At 37.8% G+C, this 24541-nt stretch overlaps 2 protein-coding genes and 1 non-coding gene across 5 annotated transcripts in view; all 3 read left to right on the top strand.

The window, feature by feature from the left end:
- KPNA1 (karyopherin subunit alpha 1) overlaps positions 1-15881 on the top strand; it is a 72380-nt gene extending 56499 nt beyond the window's left edge. For all 3 annotated transcript variants that reach the window (XM_045902982.3, XM_045902981.3, XM_054504227.2), the window contains 4 exons: positions 2894-3019; positions 4760-4887; positions 8955-9133; positions 10490-15881. In XM_045902982.3, the coding sequence (XP_045758938.1) occupies positions 2894-3019; positions 4760-4887; positions 8955-9133; positions 10490-10677 (621 nt within the window). In that variant the 3' untranslated portion in view covers positions 10678-15881. The remainder of the gene's footprint in view (positions 1-2893; positions 3020-4759; positions 4888-8954; positions 9134-10489) is intronic.
- Positions 12006-23544, top strand: WDR5B (WD repeat domain 5B). The gene is made up of 4 exons (XM_045902087.3): positions 12006-12029; positions 13210-13282; positions 15556-15698; positions 20364-23544. Exons 1-4 carry the CDS (start codon positions 12006-12008, stop codon positions 21510-21512), a joined length of 1389 nt encoding a protein of 462 aa, XP_045758043.1. The 3' UTR covers positions 21513-23544.
- Positions 14425-14497, top strand: TRNAR-CCU (transfer RNA arginine (anticodon CCU)). The gene has a single exon. It is a non-coding gene; the product is annotated as a tRNA-Arg (tRNA).
- Positions 23545-24541: the final 997 nt, after the last annotated feature.

The raw sequence follows: 24541 nt of genomic DNA, 5'->3' as shown, positions 1-24541 counted from the left end.
TTAGTTCAGACATTTCTTGTTCCATTCCGTATCACCAGAGGGATGCTTATAAAATGCAAATTTCATCATGTCATTCTCTTACCTAAAATCTTTTTATGGTCCCCTATTGTCCTTTGAGGGTGTTTGAGATCCTTTAAAATATGGTACCTGTTTAATGGAATGCTATGCAACAGAATGAGGAAGCTCTTAAGCACTGATTCAGAAATATCTCCAGGTTTTATCATTTAAAAAGAAAAACAAGGGGCAGAAGGTGTGTAGAATCTACTACTATTTATATAAAAGGGGGCAGGGAGAAGAGAAAAAGAAAACAACATATATGCTTGATTATATTTGCATAAAATTTCTCTGGAAGGAAACACAGGAAACTAATAACATTGATTGTGTCTGTGAAGACCTGGGTTGCTGGGGTATGGGAATGGAAAGGAGGCTTTGCCTCTGTAGTCCTTCATACTTTCTGAATTTTTAAACCTTGTCAGTGTATCTGCTATTCAAAAAAAGTTTGTCTTTCCCTCCCCATGCTATGCTCTGTGCTTTTGCCATGTTTATTCCTTGAATTCACTATGACCACACTCAGCCCTAAGTTTTACTACACTTTTGCTTCCATCTCCACCGAACATATGCTTGCATCCCCATCCCTGCTGTTAACCACTCCCTCACATGAATCCACACTCTGCGGCTAAGGTCGTCTCATTCTTCAGGTCTTCCTGTTAATACTATTTTCTCTGAGAGGCCTTGTTTGCTACCAGACTCTTAAGTTAGGTGTGCCTTCTTTTGTTTCATCCTTCATAGCATGTATCACACTGTATTGTAACTGTCATTACTAGATTGTGAGCTTCGAGGGCGGGGAATGGTGTCAATCTTGTTCATTTTTGTCCTTCTGTAGTCTTAATAGTTCCTGGCACAATGTGTAAGGACTCAAAAATTATTGAATGAAGTTCTGTATCTGTACATCTAGTTCTGATGTCCCTCAAGTTCTACTCCTGGGTCTCCAGTAGCCTGTTAGATATTTCTCTCACATTTGTGTCTCTCAACAGTTCATCTTCTTCCCCCCCAGAAAGCTGGTTCCAAGTCTTTTTTTTTTTTTTTCATTTCAATTAATGAGGTAACTATTCACCCACACCCCCAAAACTTTGCAGTCATATTTGGTGCCTCCATCTCTCACATCTTGTATAGCAAAGTCACCAACTCTTGTTGATTCTTAGTGTTTCAGTATCCTCATCTAATTACCTTAGTTTGGTCCATGTTTTCTCACACACAAGGGTCACACACAAGGGTCGTTACCTCATTTATCTTCCTCTTCTCCCCAGCATTTACCCCTCAGTTGACTCTTCCTAGTAACAGCTTAATCTTTCCTAAAACAACCTTGTTCACATTACCTTCCTTTCAGAAACAGTGAACTTTTTTAATGACTATGAGATAAAGAATCTTGAAAGACTAAGAAATTTGTACTTCAGGATTTTAGTCTCATTCTTTCTTGTAGCTTACTGTTAATTTCAGGGTTATAGAACTCTTCCTTAATAAGCCTCACTGCTCTGTTCTTTCCTTATTTTGGTACTTTGTGGTAGCTTGTCTCAGCACTTTTTCATTTCCAGCCTTTCTTATCTGTTGTGTCCTCCTCCTTCTTTGCTTATGAAATCCTATCCGTGTTTCAAGGCATTCCCTCCACCCCCACAAAGTCTTTTTTTCCTCACTACTCCACAAGTATTGTCTTTAACTTGTGACAGGTTTATTTTTTTATTATTTTTTGGCATGTTTATTTTCTAGATCACATCTTTGGCATTTAAAAAATTGCTCTGTAGTATCTTTTATACTGTTAAGATTGTGCTTCTTTAACCACGTTTTATTATTTTTTGAGCTGAATTAAATAGGCAGAAATGACTTACTTAATTTGCATTTCTTTTATTGTGAGGTAGGTAATCTATTAAAATTGTAGTTTCTTTTAACAATTTACATATTAAAGACAGCAACCCTCTTATCTGTTGCAATTTTTTTTACATTATGTAGTATGTATTTTAATTGACATGCAGATATTTCTATTTGATGAAATTTTATTTTTTCCCTGTAATTTCTTCCATTCTTTTTATGCTTGGAAAGTCCCTCCCTATCCCCAAACCAGCTATTTACTGATATTTTCTTCTGTTTTATGGTGTGTTTGTATATTTAGTCTTTATTTTGGTAATGGGTTAAGAATTTTTTAAAAAATACTTTTCAAAAATAAAAAATGTTTTTCAACTAGTTAACCTCTGGAGGAACTTTATTATATATTTAATTCCTCATAAATACCTGTGCTTGTTTCTGGACTAGGTATCTATTCTGTTATTCAGTGATTGATTCTTGAGCCCACCACATATTATTTCAGTCATTATAACTTAGGAGTTTAGTTTTGGTAGGCTAGATCTGCTTCATATGTATTTGTCTTACTCTCCCTCACCTTTGTAAGCTGTTTGATAGCTGGGGACATATTCTTTTTATCTTTGTGTCCTCTAAAGCAGTTGGTGTACTTCATTAAGTAGGTATTTGCTGACTACCAGGTAGAGTGTTATCAGAAGACTTAAAAATCTGAGACCACTTCTGAATTTCTGGCCACTTGATCTATTTACCCATCCAAAAGACTTTTTAATTCCTGTAAGGGATAGGAAGGTGAAGGACTAATACATTATTATGCCTTAAGAAGCAGCAGTTGTACAATTGTAATGTGTATAACAAAACTGCTTTGATAATCTTAGAAACTAATTCTTATTGGCACTGAATACTTTTTTACATATATAAAGTTATTTCTAAAATTTCAAGGGGAGACATTATTTCTTTGCTTATATTGTTCCGAAAATAAATGAGTTAAAGATTTACTTCTGTTTGGATCAGTAGAGAATAAGTTTCAAACTTTTCCTTTTAGGTAATTTTGAATTGCTCAGCTCTGCAGAGTTTATTGCATTTGCTGAGTAGCCCAAAGGAATCTATCAAAAAGGAAGCATGTTGGACAATATCTAATATCACAGCTGGAAATAGAGCACAGATTCAGGTAATCCCATAGCATCTGTCTTTTTCTATTTTTATTGATAAGTTTTAGCTTTTTTTCAATTAGCCTTAAAGTTTTTTTTCGTTATTATCTTGGAGACCATTAACTTCCAGCATTGTTGTCTTGTTTACTTATTTATTTATTTTTTTAAACCTACCTTACAGAAGTTCAGACTTTTGAAACTTAAACTTTGGTCTTGGTTTTTCCCTTTGCCTTTAATATTTGATGATTTGCCAAGACCCAAGAGATAGTGTCTTATATTTTCGAAATGTTTTGGTGATCTTTATACTAAACAGATTGGCTTTACTCTTGCCAAGTAAGATATTTTTTTTTTCTAGTGGCCCCATGTATTAGATAACTTCAATTTTTTATAAAACCTTTGGGGACCCATTTTTCTCTAAATGGTTATCTGCCTTTTAATTTTATTCTTACATTAGGTGGGAGAGTAACCCAAGTGGAAGATAAAGCAAGCAGTGGGCTGAAACGGGTTCACATTGACCATGAGAAAGGCTAAACATTATAAAAGATAAAACACAGACCTATGGGACTTTGAGCTGAGTGGAATCATAGAGGTTATCTCATCCAGTATTCTCATTTAAGGATGAAACTGAGTATCAGAGAAAGTGATTTGCTCAAGGGCACCCCTAGTAAATGACAGGATCAAGATGAAGTATTTTTCTGCTAAACTTTGCTGACTTCCTTCACTGGTATAATAGAGTTCTTGATCAGGAAAGCATGGTTGATGAATCACTAAATTCAACTCTTGAAACCAATATTACACTGTATGTTAATTAACTAGAATTTAAATAAAAACTTGAAACAAAACAAAAAGAGCATGGTTAGTCATCCCCAGAATGCTGCCAGGGACTGAGATTGATAGCTATAGCAGTTCATATGAGGTGATTTCAGCTATAGTTGATTGCCTGCTACTATCAGGCTCTTACATAGAATTTCTCAGTTTCTTGGTAGAGGAAATGATATGAACCTATTTTAGGTTTTTGAGCTTAGGAGAAAAATGAGAGAAGTAATTTGAGGCAGACTTTCAGTGTTCATATATGAGGGGAGAGTGAGTAAAAGTACTCTGTCCAACTACAGGCTATGCTGGTAATCTGGGTGGGAAGTGGTAGGTTGGAATAGGATTGCGGCAGTGCTAAAAGGGAAGGAAAAGGTGGCTCCTGATGTTTTAAATTGAGAATATAAAGAAGGAGACTTAGTGACTGATAAAATTTAGAATAAGTAAATACAAAAAGAGCCTTTATAAATACAAAAATAGAGGTTTGAGAAGACACCTGATATAGAGAGGGTGGATGATGTTTGAAGTGGTTAGCAGATCTGAAGCAAGCTGTTGGCCACCTTGGGCTGGAGCACCCAAAAGTGAGGGCTGGAGGGTTACAACACACGTGTCAGAGTTGGATGCTGTGAAAGAAATGAGAGTAGCAGAGGAACAGAAAATTGAACTTTTGTAATTTGTTACTGTGGGTGGAACAAGAGAGGACAATCAGAAAAGAACTCGGGGAAAAAACTAAGAGATTATAAGATCCCAGACTCCAGAGAGAGTATTACCAGTGATACCAAGTATAGTTGAAAGGTTATGGGTAAGAGGACTTAAACTCCTTCCAGTTAATTTTTAACAGGCAGAGGGGTGTCATTAGTGAAGCTAGCTAAAAAGTTATAATTAGTATCATGAACATTTTTACAAATTTTGTAATTTCCCTTTTCATTTAATTTTTGATTTAATTTCAGACTGTGATAGATGCCAACATTTTCCCAGCCCTCATTAGTATATTACAAACCGCTGAGTTTCGGACAAGGAAAGAAGCAGCTTGGGCCATCACAAATGCAACTTCTGGAGGATCAGCTGAACAGATCAAGTAAGTACTAGCCAGGTAGCATCTTGTAAATTAAAGGAAAAATTATGTCTACTAGTTATGAATGCTCAATTCTAACCTCTTGGAAGATTGTTCTGAGTTTCATAACTAGACTCAAATGTATATTTAATTTTTCTCCCATTCCTTCTTGCTGAAATAATTCCAGGATAATAGAAGTAAGGCATAGTTGAGGTTTGAGAGAATGGAAGTATTTATAGGGTGGCTTTAGTCTACTCTGGAGCTTTCTGGTCAGAACAATCTTAGGTAGTCTAGAAGGTTACTAGTAGAATCCTTAGAGTCCAACTTTGGTATCTAACTTGCTATTTTTAGTTTAGATGTCTTAAAAAGATTTGGATCAGACTTTGAAAGAGAGGTATATCTGAGAATAAAATGAAAAATTCACTAGAGGCAGTGTCTCCTGAAGTCCTGTAATGTTCAGTAAAGGGAGAGAGTTGTATTAGCTTGAGACTTAAATGGCCCCTTGGGTGGCTTATAATCTCAGTGGCTAGAGAAGGCATATATACGGACAGGAATCAATTCCTAAAAGAAGACATCATACAATTAAATGCTAAATTATGGACATTCAGTATTTCAGATTAAAAAAAGATTAATGATGAAGAGAAAAATGGAACCTAGACTCTTCTTAGCCTGCCTTAACTTTCTCTATGGGAAATTCAGATGAGAGGAAGATATTTCTAAATGAGTGTTGAAGTTGTAACCCTGCCCTTATATATACTGTCAGAAAAATACAACTGCTTCTCATATTGTTGCCTTGTGGGTTGAATGTTGGCACTAATTAACCAATACTAATTTTTAGTGCTCTGTTAGAAGTTTAAAAATGTAAAAGGTAGTCCTAACATTTCCGAAGTTGATTAGGTACAGAAGATAACTGTACCTAAAATAATAAAATAGATTAATACTGCATATAACTATTTTGGTAAAGTTCATCAGTGACAGGTTTTCAAGGAAGATTGCAAGTGGTCTTCAGAAGCACTTTTTATGAGGTTAAGGTCTTTTTCAACCTCCCAAGATTCTGGTTCTGGGGTACTATGATTATAAGTATGCCACCACGGGTAACAGCATTTATCCCAGTAATGGTAGCAGTAAGAAGTAATGTAGAAGTTATAATATGGTTTCATAGTTGAAATGGTTAAACTGTACACATATTTTTAAAACATTTCTAAAATACTGTGGTAGATTTCATCAGAAAGTATTCAGGGGTATTTTGCTCTGTTAAAGAAGAGTGTAAAGGCTATTTACTATTCCTTTTTAAAATTCAGCATAGCTGTTTATATTAATGAAGTTCATTATCATTCTGGCAGTTTCTTCTCAACCAGATGGAATTATCTTGAAAAACTATTACAAAAATATTACAGTCCAAATTACAGAAAATATACTGACTTTATCACTGATAAAATACATCTGTGTGGTTTTGCTTATTCTTACTGAGTAGACAAGATTTAGATGCAAGAACCAAGTAGAGTAACTTAGGAAATATCCATAATTTTAGGTTAAATATAATCAAATGCTAATATATAGTTTCTTAGGAATGAGGGATAAAGAATATTCCCTTGAATTAGAGAAAGTTTATGGAAGAGATGAAACTTGCCATTTGGGTAGAGATTTGGTTATTTTGGAGGAGAGCAAATAGCATGAGGGGAAGTGTGAGGGAATGTGCACAGGTAATGTTATTGGAAGAGGCAAATCAGTATTGCTATATGTTATTTTTTTTTTTTAAGATCTTATTTTTATTATTTGAGAGAGAGAGAGAGATATCACAGACAGATAGGGACAGGGAGAAGCAGATGCCCTGCTGAGTGAAGAGCCTGACAGTGGGGCTTGATCCCAGGACCCTGAGATCATCACCGGAGCTGAAGGCAGACGCTCAACCAGTGAGCCACCCAGGCATCCCCTGCTATAGATTATTCTTTTGCAAGATGAGGAATTAAGTAATTGATGGGCTTTGGAAGCTGGGATGAAGGCCTTAGTCTTAATGGGAAGACTCAGTATCTTTGGCCTTGAGAGTATTAATGAAGAACATAGTATTTTGAAGAGGAAGGAGCAATTAAGATGCCGCTGTAATAGTGTACAGCCAGGATTAATAGCTGTAGCATGAGATACGGATCTCAATACAAGAAGAAAGGATCTGTAGGACTTGCTGGCAGGCTTTAAGTAGGGAGGGAAGGAAAGGGAAGAGTCAAAGGTAACTGGCGAAAATGGTAGGTGGGTACCCTTCATAAAAATTAGGACACAGAGGAAGCAATAGTGGGGTATAATAGTGGTGGTTAATCTCTGTGTACTTTTTCTTCATGCTTTTCTGTTTTTCAGATTTGCAACTAACATTTGTAATCGTAAAAGAAGCTTGGTTTTTGTTTTTTAAAAGATTTATTTATTTGAGAGAGAGAGTGCGAGTGAGGGGAGGGGCAGAGGTAGAGAGGGGCAGAGAAGCAGACTCCCCACTGAGTGCGGAGCCCAATGCGGGGCTTGATCCCAGGATCCTGAGATCATGATCTGAGCTGAAAGCTTTTTGTGTTGTATAATTCTATAGGTATTGGTGAATGCATGTTCTATTTCTACCATTGTAGTGTCATACAGAATAGTTCTACTGCCCTAAAAAAATCCCCTCTGCTTCACCTATTCCTCAGTACCCCTCTACCCCCACCCACCCCTCAAATCCCTGGCAACCACTATACTTTTTATTGTCTTTTTTTTTTCTTTAAGGGATAGGGGAGAGGGGCAAGGGGTGAGGGAGAGAGAAAATCTTAAGCAGGTTCTATGCCCAGGACAACCCTGAGATCATAACCTGAGCTGAAATCAAGAGTCAGACGTTTAACAAACTGAGCCAGCCAGGCACCCCACTTTTTAGTGTCTTTATAAAAGTTTTGTCTTTTCCAGGATGTCATGTTTGGAATCATATAGTCTGGAGTCTTTTCAGACTGGCTTCTTTGACTTAGCATGTCTAAGTTTCCTTCATGTCTTTTCATGGCTTGAATAGTGCATTTCTTTTTATCACTGAATAATAGTCCATTGTCTGGATATACTACAGTTTGTTTATCCATTTGCCTATTTAAGAACATCTTGGTTGCTTCTGGCTTTTTGGCAGTTACGAATAAAGCTGCTATAAATGTGTGTGTATAGGTTTTGGTGTGGACCTAAGTTTTCATCTCAATTGGGTGAGTGTCCACAGTGTGATTGCTGGATTGTACAGAACGCTTTGTAAAAAGTTGCCAAGCCGTCTTCCAAAGTTCCTATGTTGCATTCCCACCAGCAAAAAAATGAGAGTTCCTATTGCCCCTCATTCTTGTCAGCATTTGGTATTGTCAAGTTGTTTTGCATTTTAGCCATTTTAATAGGTGTGGCATCATTGTTTTAATTTGCAGTCCCCTGATGACATATATTAATGATGTTGAGCATCTTTTCTTACTTAATTTGCCATCAGATCTTTGGTGAAAGGTATGTTCAGATCTTTTGCCCATTTTTAAATTGTTTTCTTGGGCGTGTGGGTGGCTCAGTTGGTTAGGCGGCTGCCTTTGGCTCAGGTCATGATCCTGGAGTCCCTGGATCGAGTCCCGCATCAAGCTCCCTGCTCGGCGGGGAGTCTGCTTCTCCCTCTGACCCTCCCAACCCTCCCCCCTCTCATGTGCTCTCTCTCTCAAATAAATAAATAAAAATCTTAAAAAAAAAAAATTGTTTTCTTGGAGTTTTAAGAGATCTTTGTACAAAATAGAATTGGCCTGTTGGGCCTATGGTGGCTTTAGCACCTGTTTCAGAGGTGTGGTTCTACAGAAACAAAGATGAAATTAGCCAAAATTACACTGTTTTGATGAGTTGCTCATATTCAGAGTAAGAGGGTATTCAGTGTTTTGGAGTGCAGGAGTTGTGGAGGAGGAAAAATGGAGATGGTGTTAGAGAAGTGGTTTTGTTTCATTTATTTGTAGCTTTGTGGTAAGATGTAGCCTATATGGCTGAATGGGTGCTCATTTTTATCTCTACAGTTTGAGGATGACCCACTTGTTTTATAAAAGTTTTATGAAATTGAAAGCTTTGACTAAATTGTTCTTTGTATTTAGGTACCTCGTAGAACTCGGTTGTATCAAGCCACTTTGTGATCTCCTTACAGTCATGGACTCTAAGATTGTACAGGTTGCCCTAAATGGCTTGGAAAATATCCTGAGGCTTGGAGAACAAGAAGCCAAAAGGAATGGCACTGGCATTAACCCTTACTGCGCTTTGATTGAAGAAGCATATGGTAAGATAGAGTGTTTAATAGGTGTCCTGAAATTATATTTTTCTTCTTGCTTTTCTGACTTGTCCATATATCAGTGAGCACAAACTCATATGAAAAACTTGTTCTCTTATGAATAATAATGTTTAGTAGGTAGAATTATTAGAAAAAAATATGCATTAATTGTGAAGAGAAGTGAGTACCCTTCAATTTAGCTATTTTTACACCGGGCTGTAAAGATCTTCCTAGTTCCTGGACCCTGCTTGCCCTTGTGGGTGCTCTTGTATTCTTACTAGTCCATCTGAGCCTCAAGAACATTTGCATCTACTATAGATGATGCCAGATTCTACTCCTTTTCTTTAAGATTTAGAGTTCTCATTTTGAAGAGTCACTATTTGGTTTCTTCATTCTTCCAATCTCAGGGTTAACGGTACTCTTAATCATTGGTTTACCAATGTACATTTTAGTTCCCTCTGTGATTTTAATGCATAGTCAGGGTTGAAAACCACTACTCTAGGGTTTGTTTATTCCTAAGACTGGAATTAGGGATCATAGGGTTTGTTCATCTTCCAGTTTATCAGATAATGCAGAACTGCTTTCCAAAATGATTTTAACAATTTACCATTAAAAAAAAATTATAAAAGCTATACCTGCTTAGTATAAGACATTTTGAAATGCATAAAAAAGAAAAATGTTCCTCTACCTGGAGATATTCCTCCACAGAAATAACTACTGTTAATTTTTTTTGATGTATGTATATTTTAACATGGCGATGTATATGAATATGTATTTTTTTTCCTTTGAGCAATATTAACATTTATTTCCGGTATTGCTGTAGCAGTTAGGTTGCTTATGGCTGCAAGTAAAAGAAAAGCCTAGCTCAGATGGGCTCAAACTTAGTAAAGGGACTGTGTTGGCTAATTGTTCTAGTTGGACTTCTTAGTTTAAGCAGTAGAAATTGATTCTGCCTCTTTTAAGGGTATTATATACATCTGTTGACATATTGGATAGCTCAGAACTTAGTTGATAGAACCGGAGCCAAGAATTCGTTAGGTCACAGATAGAGTTCAAAAGGAACACTTCTGCTGCTGGCCTTAGCCACTGGATGATGTGTGAAGACTGTTAGGGAAATTGCTGCTTCTGGGGACTGGTTGTTGCCTGCGTGTGTTTACGATGTCAGTGTGTAGTACTGGCATTCAGATGTCATCCCGGTGATACTTTCTATGCTGTTACAAAATACCGACGAGATATAAGTAGAGAAGAAAATCTTCCTTTACAATGAGGAGACATGGCAAAATACAGTTTCATTTCCAGCAGATACAAACAATACATATGTACACACACACATACACACAGATTTTTCTTTATTCTTCGTTCTAGGTCTGGATAAAATTGAGTTCTTACAGAGTCATGAAAACCAGGAGATCTACCAGAAGGCCTTTGATCTTATCGAGCATTACTTCGGGACCGAGGATGAGGACAGCAGCATTGCGCCCCAGGTCGACCTTAGCCAGCAGCAGTACATCTTCCAGCAGTGTGAGGCTCCTATGGAGGGTTTCCAGCTTTGAGGCAATACTCTGCTTTCATGTTCCTGTGTCAGACCAGGCTGCCCAGTCAAGTCCTCTTGTGGAGCCCACAGTCCTCATGGAGCTAACTTCTCAAATGTTTTCCATAATACTGTTTGCGCTCATTTGCTTGCCTTGCGCACCTGCTCTCTTACACACATCTGGAAAACCTCTGGCTCTCTGTGGTGGAAGACCCTTCTAATAAAAAGGGTAACCAGAACGGCCCACTCTTATGGAAAATCCCTAGGCTTTGGAGATCCGCACTTACATAAGAGTCATGGGATTATACACATATTAATGTGGCTCCCTTTCTTTGTGGGGGAAAAAGAGGACTCCTCATTCCCTTTAAAGTGGGGGAAAACACTGATATTAAAAGATGAGACTAAACCTTTATCTTGAATTTCACACAACTACTTGCAACAAGGGAGATGTTTAGACCTGTTGTGTACACTTCAGAGTACTTTTCATGAGTTCTTCCACAGTGAACCCTTGGATTACCTGGTGGCTTTTCTAGCCAAATCTGCATTAATCCTTACTGAGACTGGATGGTTTTCTTTCCTCTATTGGCGCCATTCTTCACAGATACTAAAGTTAAACCATCCGCTCCCTCACCTTCAGCCTTCAGTGAATGTGCTTTCTAGTTGTCAGGAATGCTGAAGAATTAACACTTTGACTCTTAAATGTGATACTGGTTTGAAGATTCCCTTAGAGCAGCAAGGAGAGGGGCACATTAATTTGTATGGCTATTGCTTCTCTTTGGTCTTATGTGTCTTAGGATTTGGAAGTGGTTCGATTCTAATGCTGGTATGAAGAGTTAGAATCCTTAGTAATCGAAACAATATCCTGTACTTCAATAAAAAAGTAAAAAAAAAACAAAAAACAAAAAATCCCTCCAATTTTCCCAGACTCAACCAGTGTGACTAGAGGCTGTGTTTCTGCATTAAAACAAATGTTTCAGGCTTTGTGGTCCTGATCAAGGTCCTCATTAAATTGGAGTTCACCCTAGGTGCTTTTCCCCTCTGTGACTGGCAGATAACACATACTTTTAAAGGTTACTTAGGGAAACTTTTTTTTTCTTAGCCCGGTGCAGCTTGATTCTAATGTATTCATGCTGCATATATGATCCTTTTAATGTAGCATCCTTATCTTAAACAAATAATCATCTTCTCAACATGACCTATTCAACCCAAATAAGGGCAGGGATTTTTTTTTTTTTTTAATATAACCTCATTGTTCCCTAATCATTTCATTTCATCTACTAGTACTGCCCAGTCAAGTCCACCCATAAAATAAAAAGTTTCTATCTTCTGGCTCATTTAATGATAACCGCAATGTACCTGCAAATGGCGCTTCCAGTACTGTCTTCAGTGATCCACATTTGTGCTTGGACTGGAATGAAAATATAAGCTTAATTGCCAAGAGAACTGCAACTGAGTTCAATATGACTTCTTGGTGCTAGTTGGCCATCTTGACTCAATGTTGGGACACACTATCAGAGAAGATTTTTTTGTTGATATGCTGTTCAAAATGAATTCTGAAGGAAAAGTCGCTCACTTCTGTTTCAGAGAATACCCTTTTAAACCTCTTTAATCTTGTCCTCTTCTAGAATTCATTATAACCCCAAAATGTAACTATATGGAAGTCCCCTGACAGGTTATTATACATCTCTGGTAAATCCTGCTGAATGTTAGGGATATTCAGAGCTTTCATACCTCATCATGTTGTTATTTAAACAGCCAACTTACGTGACCTGATTTAAACTTAAAAAAAATCCACTTCATTCAAAGTAGAAAGATACAAAGACAAAGGACATTTAGCAGCCAAGTGTGTGACACATTCTTCGCATCTAGTCTGTAGTTGTGTCTGTGCTCTGGATGGATACCGTCTGATGTCTGTCTGTTACTGATGGAGCAGCCACTGCAAAACTAGTCAACTCCCATCTATAACTTTTTCTAGTGCTGCTTTGTGCTGAAAGGACATTTTAGTTTACTGCACTTGACCTGTAAAAGACTTTGATTCTTTGTAATTTTAGGGACAAATTAGGTGGTTAATTTAAAGAAAAACTTTCAGTTTTGCCTTTACATCACATTAAAATATAACTTCTTTCAGAAGGGTAATAGAAGCACTGATTCATAGTAAAAATCTTGTTTTTAGCTTTGACTTTTTTTGTGGCTGGATTTTTTTAACCTGTACATCACTGGTAACACGTCATTTCTCTAGGATGTTTTAAATTATGTACCTTCTATTGGATAATTTTAAAAATTTCAATTCATTTTTGATAAACCAATTTGAATGGAAAAAGGATAAAGCACACAAAGTTGTTTCTCCAGGTTAGTAAGAAGAGCATACACTGGGAGTTTTGCAATTGCAGGTGTCTCAGTGAATGAATTAAACAAAGTCCATTTAACTGCTATGGTCCATTTTCTGTTGTAAACAGGAATTTATCTTGCTCCTGTCTTGGAAGTTCATGAGAGATGAGCTAAATTTTTTTTGCAATAAAATGTTCTTAATATAAAAATTGGAATTAACTAAAAGTTAAATCCCAGCATAACTGTTGGAACTGAAAAAGCAGCCTTTTTGGTTATAGAAATGAATGAGACTTCAGGAGGTAACTAAGTCCTCATTTTAGTTCTCTGCCTGGCAGATTCTATTAATTTACATTGAATTTATTGCAACCCTATCACTAAGATGTTACTCATTACAAAAGCATGTTAATTTCAACACAGGAAAACTCTCCTGCAATATATACTAACCAGTAGCTTGATTATCCACCCCCCCCCCCCCTTTTTCCTCCTCTGCACTTTCAAAGTATATTCAGTGAAAACTTAGGTGGGGAAAAAAAAGCATTGAAAGCATTTAGGATATAAAGGCACCTATATTTGAAGGACCAGCAGGGTAGATATGGTTAGATTGAGAAAAACCAGGAAAGGAAAACAGATTAAGGAGTTGTCTGTGGAACACTTTAATTCATGTTCTTGTCACTAAGTAAGGGCCCTTTTAAACCTTTGTCAGCTATACTGTTTTTGAAAACTATTGCCCTAGGATTGTTTCTTCCATCTGCCAGATAAAGCTAAATGGGCTCTGGGCCATTTTTTCATATCGTCACAAATATAAGCAATGACAATTACCCCATAATAAATTTGAATTATTATTGCAGATTGTTGCTGATTTTGCCTGAGAAAAAATATGTAATATATTTTAGAAACCAAACTATTGTCAATTAAATCCTGTTGTACCTGGCCACTCACAGGCAACTTTGAATTTACTTCTCTAGTGCTAAACAAACATTTCAGTTATTTATAATCTCCCAGTTTGGGGTTGCATTATGAAAGGGTTTTCCTCAAGTTGAAAGATTTTTCTTTCTTGCTGATTAGTTTTGTGAACATTTTTTCTATCAGTAGGCAAGTCATTGCATATTGATGTTTTAGGGCTTGGGGCTTTTCATTATAGGAAATCTTAATGTGTAAGGATGTTTTTCAGTAAAGAAAAGGGATCTACTTTTAGAAAGGGGCATTGTTTGCTTTTCATATTTATATACTATGTTCTACCTCCTACATTCCAAAATTAGCTCATTTGAGAAATAGGTATACCTATCTATCTATATATGAAGTCTCAAATCTGAATTTTTTGCCATCTGAAATTAACAGAGCCACTTTCATCTGTTGTTAGTTGAGCAGAGTAAATACGTATCTGCCATGCTGGGAAATATTTTTGGCTACCTTTCTCTATCAAAAGTTAAAGTTACCGAGCACCTGGCTGGCTCAGTGGGTAAAGCATGTGACTCCTGATCCCAGGGTCGTGAGTTCAAACCCCACGCTGGGCGTGGAGCCTCCTAAAAAAAAAAAAAATTTAAACAAAAATTTAAAAATTAAAAAGAAAAAAAAATTTGCTTTCTCATGGGGCGCCTGGCTGGCTCAGTCAGTAGAGCATGAAACTCTTGATCTTAGGGTCATGAGTTCGAGCCCCATGTTGGGAATAGAGATTCCTTAAAAAAAAAAAAAAAAAAAAAAATTATTTTTTTTAAAGTTCAAGTAAGTGAAAGCCAGATGGGACACCAGTACAGTAAGTCTGCTCTAATATAGACAGTATTCTATAATATGCTTTCTTGTCAGAAAAGGATAGGTAGTAACAGTACCAGGACATCACAAAAATGTTTGATGAAGTAAAGCAAGTATTATATGCTAATTTTAAAAATATCAAGTTGCTACTGGGTATAAAATTTGGAAGTCTGGGGCAAGAAGAAAAGATTAAGGGTAGATGAAGTTTTGCTTTCAACTGAGAGTAGGAAAAAAGAAGTCCCAGTCTGTTTTCCCTTCAGGTCAAAAAGGCAACTAGTCTTTGAGCCTCTGTTGTGTGCCAGGTGCCTGGGGAAGGGCTTCCGTTTTTTCTCTTTTAATCCTCCAACTGCTCTTTGAGATAGATAACTGACATTATGATATAGGTGACAGAATCAAGACTTAGGAGAATTTACTTTACCCCAAGGTCACAACCTCATACACTGTCTAGTACGGACAGAGCTGTGCAGGTTGTGTCTGGAAGAAAGCAGAGGTCACGGTGGAGGTGGTGTTCTGGGCCAGGAACTCCCAGAACTAGACTTACACAACTGTCCCAGCTGGACCACCTTTTTGTCAGACCAGTCTTTCTGGCTCTTTCTCATGAGCACCCTTAAAATAACTAAGGTATGCTTTTAGGTTACATATTTTGGTAATGTAGAGCCTCTCAGCCCAAACTTCTTTTTCCCTTCTGTGGTGCTAACATTCTGTATATGACCTGACAAAACAACAGAAGTCAAAAAATATATATGCAAATGATTGATTTTGAGTTCATTAGCATAATGGGTAAACTCAGAAACATGTTTCCATTCAACAAACTTAAATGTAGAAGCTACTGACAGAGAAGGCTTTGGAATGAAGAATTCTGCCTTAGAAAGCAGTGCCATCCATGGACGTGAATTTAACACAGCTGACTTCCTAAAGGAGTATCGTCCCAAGGAGTATCAAAAGTTAGAAAGATCACCTTTTAATGTATGTTGTTATGTTCTGCTTACTTCATCATTATGACCACTATATGTTGTTTTTCAAAGTGTTCTTACGCTTTGATTTGGAATGGATCTGATGATTCTTTGTACTTGAATGTGGTCTGTCAGGCCATGGGTGAGTGCCTTGCACATAGTAGACTATTCAATAAATACTAAATGACTGAAGGAATATGCATCGATGTGATATTAGTAAAGGGTACTTGGTTACAAAAGAAAATTCAAAGGAATTTTTTTATGCTGCTGTTTGAAACCAGGAATTAACAACTCTTAGACTTAGTGTCTCAATGTATGTTTTATATGTGGTTACCTTTCAGGAGGACATGATCTGACCTGAAGTTTACAAAAGCATTGTTATAGCCATTCATTATATAAAAACAAAAAACCCTATGCCTTCTGTGAAAAGTTATGGATATATTTTACAGGATAACATATGTATAATCAACCCCATGTGTTTGTATTACCAAAAATAGCACATTAATCTCTTCTGACCTAAAGTTAAGAAAAATAACTTTTTTGCCAATTGCATCCAACTTACATGGAAGCTGGTGGTTGCCTTAGGCTATTAAATAGGGTGTTTGTTCTTTTTTCATTTTTACTACTAAATGTCTTGCTGAGAGATTCTACTGGCCAGGTATTTTTTTCTGAAAACAGAATCTTAAATCAAAATGTAATTAGTTCCTGCAGACTACACTGTCATCTATAGTACAAATGGCTGAGTTTACAAATTTATTAAAGCTAGTGTAGGTGACTGTTGCCCCTTATTTCATTTGCCAATTTGAAAAAGTCTGTTCTCGTTTTAAAATCAATATATGGTAATATCTGTGATCTTGAATGTTTCTGCAGAGAATAAAATTACTCTAAATTCCTTTATACCCATTTAACCTGAGGAAGCCTGTGGGAATCCAGTTTGGATCATTGCCTTATCTAAACCACTTCGGCCCAGCATTATTTAGAATGATGGATGAGGAGAAAACAGAAACCCAGGAGACCAGAGTGGTGGGGAAAGAAAAGCACAGGGTTTGAGAGAGATGTGGGCAGGCTGGGGTGTTACCATATAAACAGTGTAGAATTTTCCAAAATTAAGTGGTGATTTATGACAGTCCTCCAGAAGTCAGTGATTATACTGGTTTGCTAGGTATAGTCCCAGGTTTTAGATCAATTAACAGCTGATTATTTGTGTCCCCTTTCACTTTGAAAAAGGTCTCAGTTTAGATAAATTCTGGGCCACTACATATTTAGTCCAACTAGATTTTAATAGATTTAAATTGCTAGTGGTCCTAAGCAACTGTACACAGTTCTATTGTGCTTGACTTTTGAAGACTGCTCAACTGGAATTGCTTAGGAATTGCTATGAAGGGAGTCGGTCAAGACATTTCTTAAGATAGGACTTAATCTCAGTCCTGACATAGATACCAAAAATATCTATTTTTAAAAATGACCTATTTGTGGCATTTCTATTTAGCATATCTGCAAACTTGACTGGGGGGGGGAAGGGAAATCAACCTTTTAACCATGGAGACCTTCAGTTCTAAAACTTTTATGGGAACTCTAAAGAAAACAAATTGATTTCTACAGAGAGGGAAACTTCCAAATCTCCTATCTGGTAAAGACTAAGCAGCAAAAATGGAAATCATTAAAAACAGGACCATATGAGGAATTTTGCTTGAGAGCAGCAAATGCACAGCTCTAATTATGGTTTCTGCCACTTTGGATTTACCTGTATCAGTATTCCCTACTCACACTCCACATTGCTGATGCTCTCCTCCTCCCAAGGACCTAAACTACAAAATTCTTAGGCCTCATTCATAAGGACACAATATCAGGACTACATATTAATATTAGAACATGATTAATAAAAAGATTTACCTAGTTATATTCAGAGCTTTAATTTCTTTACAAATTCCTGACGCTATTTGTAAACAAAAAATTCCGACATCTAGAAATGGATTTTAATAGTGGAAATTTCTTCAAATTCTGGGAAAATCTGAAGAACAATTATTTCTGGATATTCCTATCACTTTTTTTTTTTTTTTAAAGTAAACTCTACCCCTAATGGGCTTGAACTCACCACCCTGAGATCAAGAGTGGCATACTCTACTGAGCCAGCGAGGCGCCCCCTATCAAGACATTCTTGACTGTGTCCCCTGTCCCTCTGATTTTTGTGGTATTTCTAGTGGGTTATTAGAATATACGCCAGCACCAACACCCCATCCTAGCCCTCATGTCAAATTTACCTTGTCTAATTTCTTCTTTCTTTACTCAGTGCACAGAAGTTATTGGAAAAATATAAATTTACTTAAAATCTTTGGAACAAGCCTACACTATGTTCTCTATAGCTTTTTTTTTTAATGAGTTAATAAAAATGAAAATAGTCTCAACTGATGCAGAGTTTTAGTGTGTTTCTAAGCTTCCCAGTAAAAAACATACGATTTCAGGCTAATAGGAGGAAAGGAGAGAGAAGAGGCAGAGTTTATCATAACTGAACTTTAAGATACATAAAAGGGAAAAGTTTTTTAAAATGTTACAGAGGGAAGGTCCGTGGTGGCCTTGCCTTAAAAAATATCCAAGAAGCATCCTAATTTAATGTATATAAATGGATGTGCCAATCCACTTAAAAGATGCTCTTCCTATTCCAAGCACCACGTTACCGTTACACCATTAATTTGCACTAGCTAAGACTAAAGCTTTTGTCCAATGCCTGTCCAAATTCCAAACTAGAGTAGTAGCGTCTTAAGGTAATGACGTTTCCACTACAGTCTATTATTATAGGTGATTTAATTATGTCGTGCCTCACTTAAAGGCCAGACTTTCAATCATCCCTAATAAATACAGGATAGGGGAATTTGTTTCCAAATGCTTTTAACTGTTGGCTGACAGAAAACATCAAGAGATACTTGCCGCGGGGCGCCTGGCTGGCTAAGTGGTAGAGCACGCGACTCGAGCTTACGTTAAAAAAAAAAAAAGAAAAACAAGATACTTGCCTCTAGACTTCAGCTCGGAGAGGGGGGAAACCTTGTAAACACACTTGAGCTCTCTTTATTGAGCAATTACAGGTAAGTAGAAACTCATCAGGCTTCCAATTTTTTGGTAAACTTTTTTTTTTTTTTTAAGGTTTTATTTATTTGACAGAGAGAGACACAGCGAGAGAGGGAACACAAGCAGGGGGAGTGGGAGAGGGAGAAGCAGGCTTCCCTCTGAGCAGGGAGCCCGATGCGGGGCTCGATCCCAGGACCCTGGGATCATGACCTGAGCCGAAGGCAGACGCTTAACGACTGAGCCACCCAGGCGCCCCTTGGTAAACTTTTTTTTAAGTAAGCTCTACGCCCAAGGTGGGGCTTGAACTCGAGACTCGGAGAGCAAAAGGATCAAGAGCCGCATGATCTAGGGACTGAGCCTGAAAGGCACCCCGGTAAACCTATTCTTGTTTAAAGATAGTAACTTAATCTGAAAAGCATACATCTTTATACAGCACTCTCAGGCCCATTAAACATTTCTTAAAACTTTATAAACTCTCTAAAGCCTATTACAAGTTAACTTTACACATTTCTTAATCACGTTCCACCAACTTCTAGGTCTTTTTCGGTCTCAAGCACCTATGCAGATCTGACCTTTTCTCTTAGAAAGTTTAAGGCATAAGGAAATGCTAAAACGAACGTTTGCTCGTTTCCACGGCACTACCATGTCCTAAGCAGGGGCTTTTGGAGGCCCACAACACATTCCTTCCCGAAACGTTTACGCAAAACTTAAAACCAGAAGTTTTATAATCTGGGCGTAAATTCGGCTAAGCTCCCCTTGCCTACCTGCAGCCTTAAGTACACGCCACCAGGCTCTATACCACAAGAGTAGAGAGGAGCAGAACCAAAGAGGCCCGCGAAGCAGATGCTTAGTCACCGGGATGGACGGCTAGCTAGGTGCCAAATGTGGGCTTAACTTTCCACTAAGGGAATCGGAAAATTCAGTTCTTTCTCGTGACACGGTTTCCAAAAAGAAATGAATGTTCTTTGAAACATTCACCGCTACCGACGCTAGTCAGTCAGGTCTGGGAGAAGCCCAGTACACCTACCCACACGGAAAAGGAGGAAGTCCAGCATTTGTGGGTGACAACCGCCGCCAAAGAAGACCGGAAGGAAACGCCGGCGCCTTCCTTTGCGCAAGCGCAGGCAGACCTCTCCCATTGGTCATGTCGGCTCGAAGTTGGAGTGCACATGCGCTCCGCCGTCCTGCCAGCTGGGTTGGATTGACGCGGCGCTGCGCCCCAGTGTTTATCCGCGGACGGCAGCCCACCCGGACCGCAATTCGTGATGCCTGCGCAGGTTTTTGTTTTGTTTTGACTTCCTGAAATCGTTTGTTTAAGCGGTGTTTCATTCATGCTCAAGTACCGAAAGTCTGTCTGACTGGTAGGCTTGCTCAGTGTTCTAAATGTTTCAGAGTTGGGGGAGGGGCGGTGAAAAAATACTTTTTGTAGATCACCCACGCCCCTCGTCACTTTGCACGGCTTTATACCTTCACAAAATACCCGAAACATACCTCCCTTGCCGACAGCGCATTGGACCCTTCTAGTATTATTTCTCAAGTATTTGTTTACGAAGGAGGAAGCAAAGAAAAAAGAGAAGTGGTCCAAGCCGTGCTGCTGAATCGTTGTATAGGGTAGTTTAAAGACAGCCCAGAAATTATAATCCCTAAAAGACCGTTTATTTTTGAGTCTGATGTTTTTATCTTCATTTTGCTGGGCAGAAAGTCAGAATATTGGGCTGCCTGGTTCAGGGCCGGACGCTTACCTAACCTACTGACTTGGAGCTTCAGAACCGTGGCGACAAAGGAGGCAGGAGATGCTAAAGCAGAGTCGAGCCTCCCCTTACCAGCCAATCGGAGCGAGCAAACGTCTGAAAAACCAAACTATGCTCTTAAATTTACTCTCGTGGGGCATACGGATGCAATATCATCGGTTAAGTTTAGTCCTAATGGAGAATGGCTAGCAAGTTCTTCTGCTGACAAAGTAATTATAATTTGGGGAGCCTATGATGGAAAGTATGAGAAAACACTTTATGGTCACAATCTGGAAATATCAGATGTTGCCTGGTCATCAGATTCCAGTCGCCTTGTTTCTGCCTCAGATGATAAAACGCTGAAGATTTGGGATGTGAGATCTGGAAAATGTTTGAAAACGCTGAAGGGGCATAGTAATTATGTTTTTTGCTGTAATTTCAATCCACCATCTAATCTCATCATTTCAGGATCTTTTGATGAGAGTGTGAAAATATGGGAGGTGAAAACAGGAAAGTGCCTGAAGACTTTGTCTGCTCATTCTGACCCAGTTTCTGCTGTTCATTTTAATTGTAGCGGGTCCTTGATTGTGTCAGGTAGCTATGATGGTGTCTGTAGAATTTGGGATGCTGCATCAGGTCAGTGTTTAAAAACACTTGTTGATGATGATAACCTTCCTATCTCTTTTGTAAAATTTTCTCCAAATGGAAGATATCTTCTAATTGCAACTTTGGACAATACTCTTAAACTGTGGGATTATAGCAGAGGCAGATGCCTGAAAACCTACACTGGTCATAAGAATGAGAAATACTGCATATTTGCCAATTTTTCAGTTACTGGTGGCAAATGGATTGTGTCTGGTTCAGAAGATAATCTGGTTTACATTTGGAACCTTCAGACTAAAGAGATTGTACAGAAATTACAAGGTCATACAGATGTTGTAATCTCAGCAGCTTGTCATCCTACAGAAAACATCATTGCATCAGCAGCATTAGGAAATGACAAAACAATTAAACTGTGGAAGAGTAACTACTAAACCCTTTAGAAATCAAGTAGTAGAGCCAAGCTGGCAAAAAACCCCCCAAAACAAAAAAACCCGCGTATTTAAAAAGATGGTTTCTCTTAATTTTGGTATGGTTTTGTATTTCTTTTTAACTTTGTGTTTCTCTCTCTCTCTGACAAATAAATAAAATCTTAAAAAAAAAGGGAGGGGGGAATGCCTGGGTGGCTCAGTCGGTTAAGTGTCTGCCTTCGGCTCAGGTCATGATCCCAGGCTCCTGGGATCGAGTCCCACATTGGGCTCCTTGCCCAGCAGGGAGCCTGCTTGTGCTCACACACTCTCTCTCTCTCTCTGACAAATAAATAAATAAAATCTTTAAAAACAAAACAAAACAAAAAAAAACATTGTCTTAGATTATAATATTTCAGACCTATAACCTAAATTTACAAAGCAAGACAATTGGAAAAGCAAGTCTAGAACCTACGACTTCTGACTTTTAATCTTCAGGTCTGGTATTAACTCCTATGTCTATCCCTGAACAGATTCCCATTCTGTTCCTCTCAGTGTATTTGGGAAATATTTAGAAGTAAGGTTTACAAGATAGGATGACTGATTAAATGAAGGGAGCAGGAGTTTGGAATAACTCGTGTTCCCGGTTTGGGAGATCAGATGAGTTAAGAACGTAAGCCTGGGATTAGGTGGAATGGAGATGTATGGCAGATGCCACTCACACATGAAATGGTTCCGTGGAATCAAGTCTATAAATTGGGAAAAATAAGTCACGGTTAGGTCTGTTAAACATTTTAAGATTTTTATGGAGATAAAAACTAAAAGTAAACCAAAACATTATAAATGGCATTTTGTTGAGGGACTTCTCACTATCCTGGTCAGATTGTGCCTCATGATTATCAAGCAAGCTAAATGTCTAAATGGTGAGGCTATTCTCTTTCACTATGTGTCTGACCTAGTAACTCCTACCCATGCTTCAAACTCAGTTCAGAAACCACCACTTGTGGACCAGCACTGCCTGCCTGACTCCAACCACAACTGACAGCTGAGTTAGGTTTTGTTTCTTTCTATAGCTACTGTTATATAAAGTTCAGAATATTCTTTTACCAGTTTGTATTGTAACAGTTTCATGGGCCATGTTTCTGTAAGTTATGAGCTCTGTAAAGAAGTATGTTTTACTCATTTTTGTATTCTCAGTATTTATATATATATAAATGGATTTATATATATATATATGGGATTAAGGTAATGTTTGATGAATGACAATGAATTATACCACCACCACTTTATTCATTCCTTGCCTTCTTTCAATAAACATTTGGAGACATGTCCCCATACTGTTATTACTTTTGTTGATTAAAAAAGTATCTGACCATAGGCTCATGTATTAACTTTATGTTCAGACAGGGCTTATAGGAAATATAAAGTGGAAAATGGTTTCTGCCCACTTTACCTACAGAGACATGATAAACATGAAAAAAAAAATCTAGAAATTAAGCAAAAAATAGTACAACAATAATTGAAAGTAACAGGGCTAAACTGTCTTATGTTTTTGGTATTCTTTAGTATAACAGTGCTCATTAAATACGATTTGCTTGGCGCCTGGGTGGCTCAGTCGTTAAGCGTCTGCCTTCGGCTCAGGTCATGATCCCAGGGTCCTGGGATCAAGTCCCACATCGGGCTCCCTCCTCGGGGGGAAGCCTGCTTCTCCCTCTCCCACTCCCGCTGCTTGTGTTTCTGCTCTCGCTATCTCTGTCTCTGTCAAATAAATAAATAAAATCTTAAAAAAAAAAATACGATTTGCTTGACAAGTTCTGAGAAATATAAGGTATTAGAGTTATTAGTAAGATGACTGCCAAAAAGGTATTATGTGAGGGTAGTGGGAGAATTGGGATTAGACAGAGACAATTCTGGCCAAGAAATTTATATTTAAACCATAAAGAGGTAGTTACTCTAAGTAACTGAACAGGACAATGACACAAAATGAGAAATGATCATGAAAATTCTTGCTGCATGGTAACATTTGTGAGTTTTGGTTTAATGAAACATTTTTTTTTTTTACAATAAATCTCCAAGATAACACTTTAAAATACTCCTTTAGAAGTTAAAAATGATAGTGTTCTATGAAGAAAAATTACTTATTTTTTAAAGAAGTACATTAAAATCAAAGAACTCGGTATCTAAAAAGCTAAGGTCAAATTACTCAAAGTATATTCACAGACATCATTAACATCAGATTATGAAATTATATGTGGTGCATTCCATTTTACTTAGTTTATTAAATCAAGTTCCAGTGCAGCTGCATATATTACTATCTGTTCTAATCCTCTGGAGAAAACTAGCAGGTTGGGATGGCTACGAGGACTTGTCGTCCATGTCATCCATTAATATGAGGCATGTGAGAATATATGAAACACTTAAAAGAGAAACCAGCATCCATACCTAAATATGAGACGGCTTGACATCCCGAAGTGTAAATGAAATACATAACCATGTGCAAAAGCTTATCTTTCAAAACTTACAAGAAAATGCATTTGAAAGATGTTCATAATTGAGAAATTTAGGGTAAAGGTAAAAGGAAAAGGACCAATTGGGAATTCTAAGCTATGGAGTAAAAGAGGTGACTACTGGCCCCAAGCAACTTCATGGTGCTGGGATTTCAGAGTTCTCGGAAACTTGTGGCCAGACCACTCTCATCACCTTACAGGGACCTTTTCCAAGACTGCTCTCTGAGAAACCTCTGTCTGCCAGCATGCCCAAAGATGGCAGAGTTTGATCGGGCTGCTTTGCAGGGCTCTCAAGAAGCACCACTGCATTTAGGGAGGTTAGCTCTCCAAGATGCACCTGGGCAGTGTACTCAGCTGGTCTTCCTTATCTCTCTAGAAATGAGTACACAAGAGAGAGGAATAAAGAACTAGAAGCCATTTTGGCTTCTGCAGAGAAAATCACTTTGGCAATGGAAATTAAAATAAGATATGGTTTCTGACTCTCTAAAAGAAGAGTTAATATTAAAGTTTAAATAAGTTGCCCCATTTTTCATTCATTTTCTCCAAAAA

This window comes from Mirounga angustirostris, unplaced genomic scaffold (assembly GCF_029215605.1).
Source record: "Mirounga angustirostris isolate CCGP_5_RB_7025 unplaced genomic scaffold, mMirAng1.0.hap1 SCAF_1, whole genome shotgun sequence".
Classification (NCBI taxonomy): Eukaryota; Metazoa; Chordata; class Mammalia; order Carnivora; family Phocidae; genus Mirounga; species Mirounga angustirostris.
The sequence above is the reverse complement of the archived record's forward strand: the minus strand, read 5'-3'. Positions and strand labels throughout refer to the sequence as shown.

What these genes read in the sequence shown, in the direction of transcription:
- WDR5B (XM_045902087.3), top strand. Translation starts at nt 12,006, where the DNA reads ATGTACCTGCAAATGGCGCTTCCA. An exon ending in ACCTGCAAATGGCGCTTCCA is followed by an intron (nt 12,030 to 13,209) that starts GTACTGTCTTCA and finishes ATTAACTAAAAG; the next exon opens with TTAAATCCCAGCATAACTGT. An exon ending in AATGAATGAGACTTCAGGAG is followed by an intron (nt 13,283 to 15,555) that starts GTAACTAAGTCC and finishes ACTTAAATGTAG; the next exon opens with AAGCTACTGACAGAGAAGGC.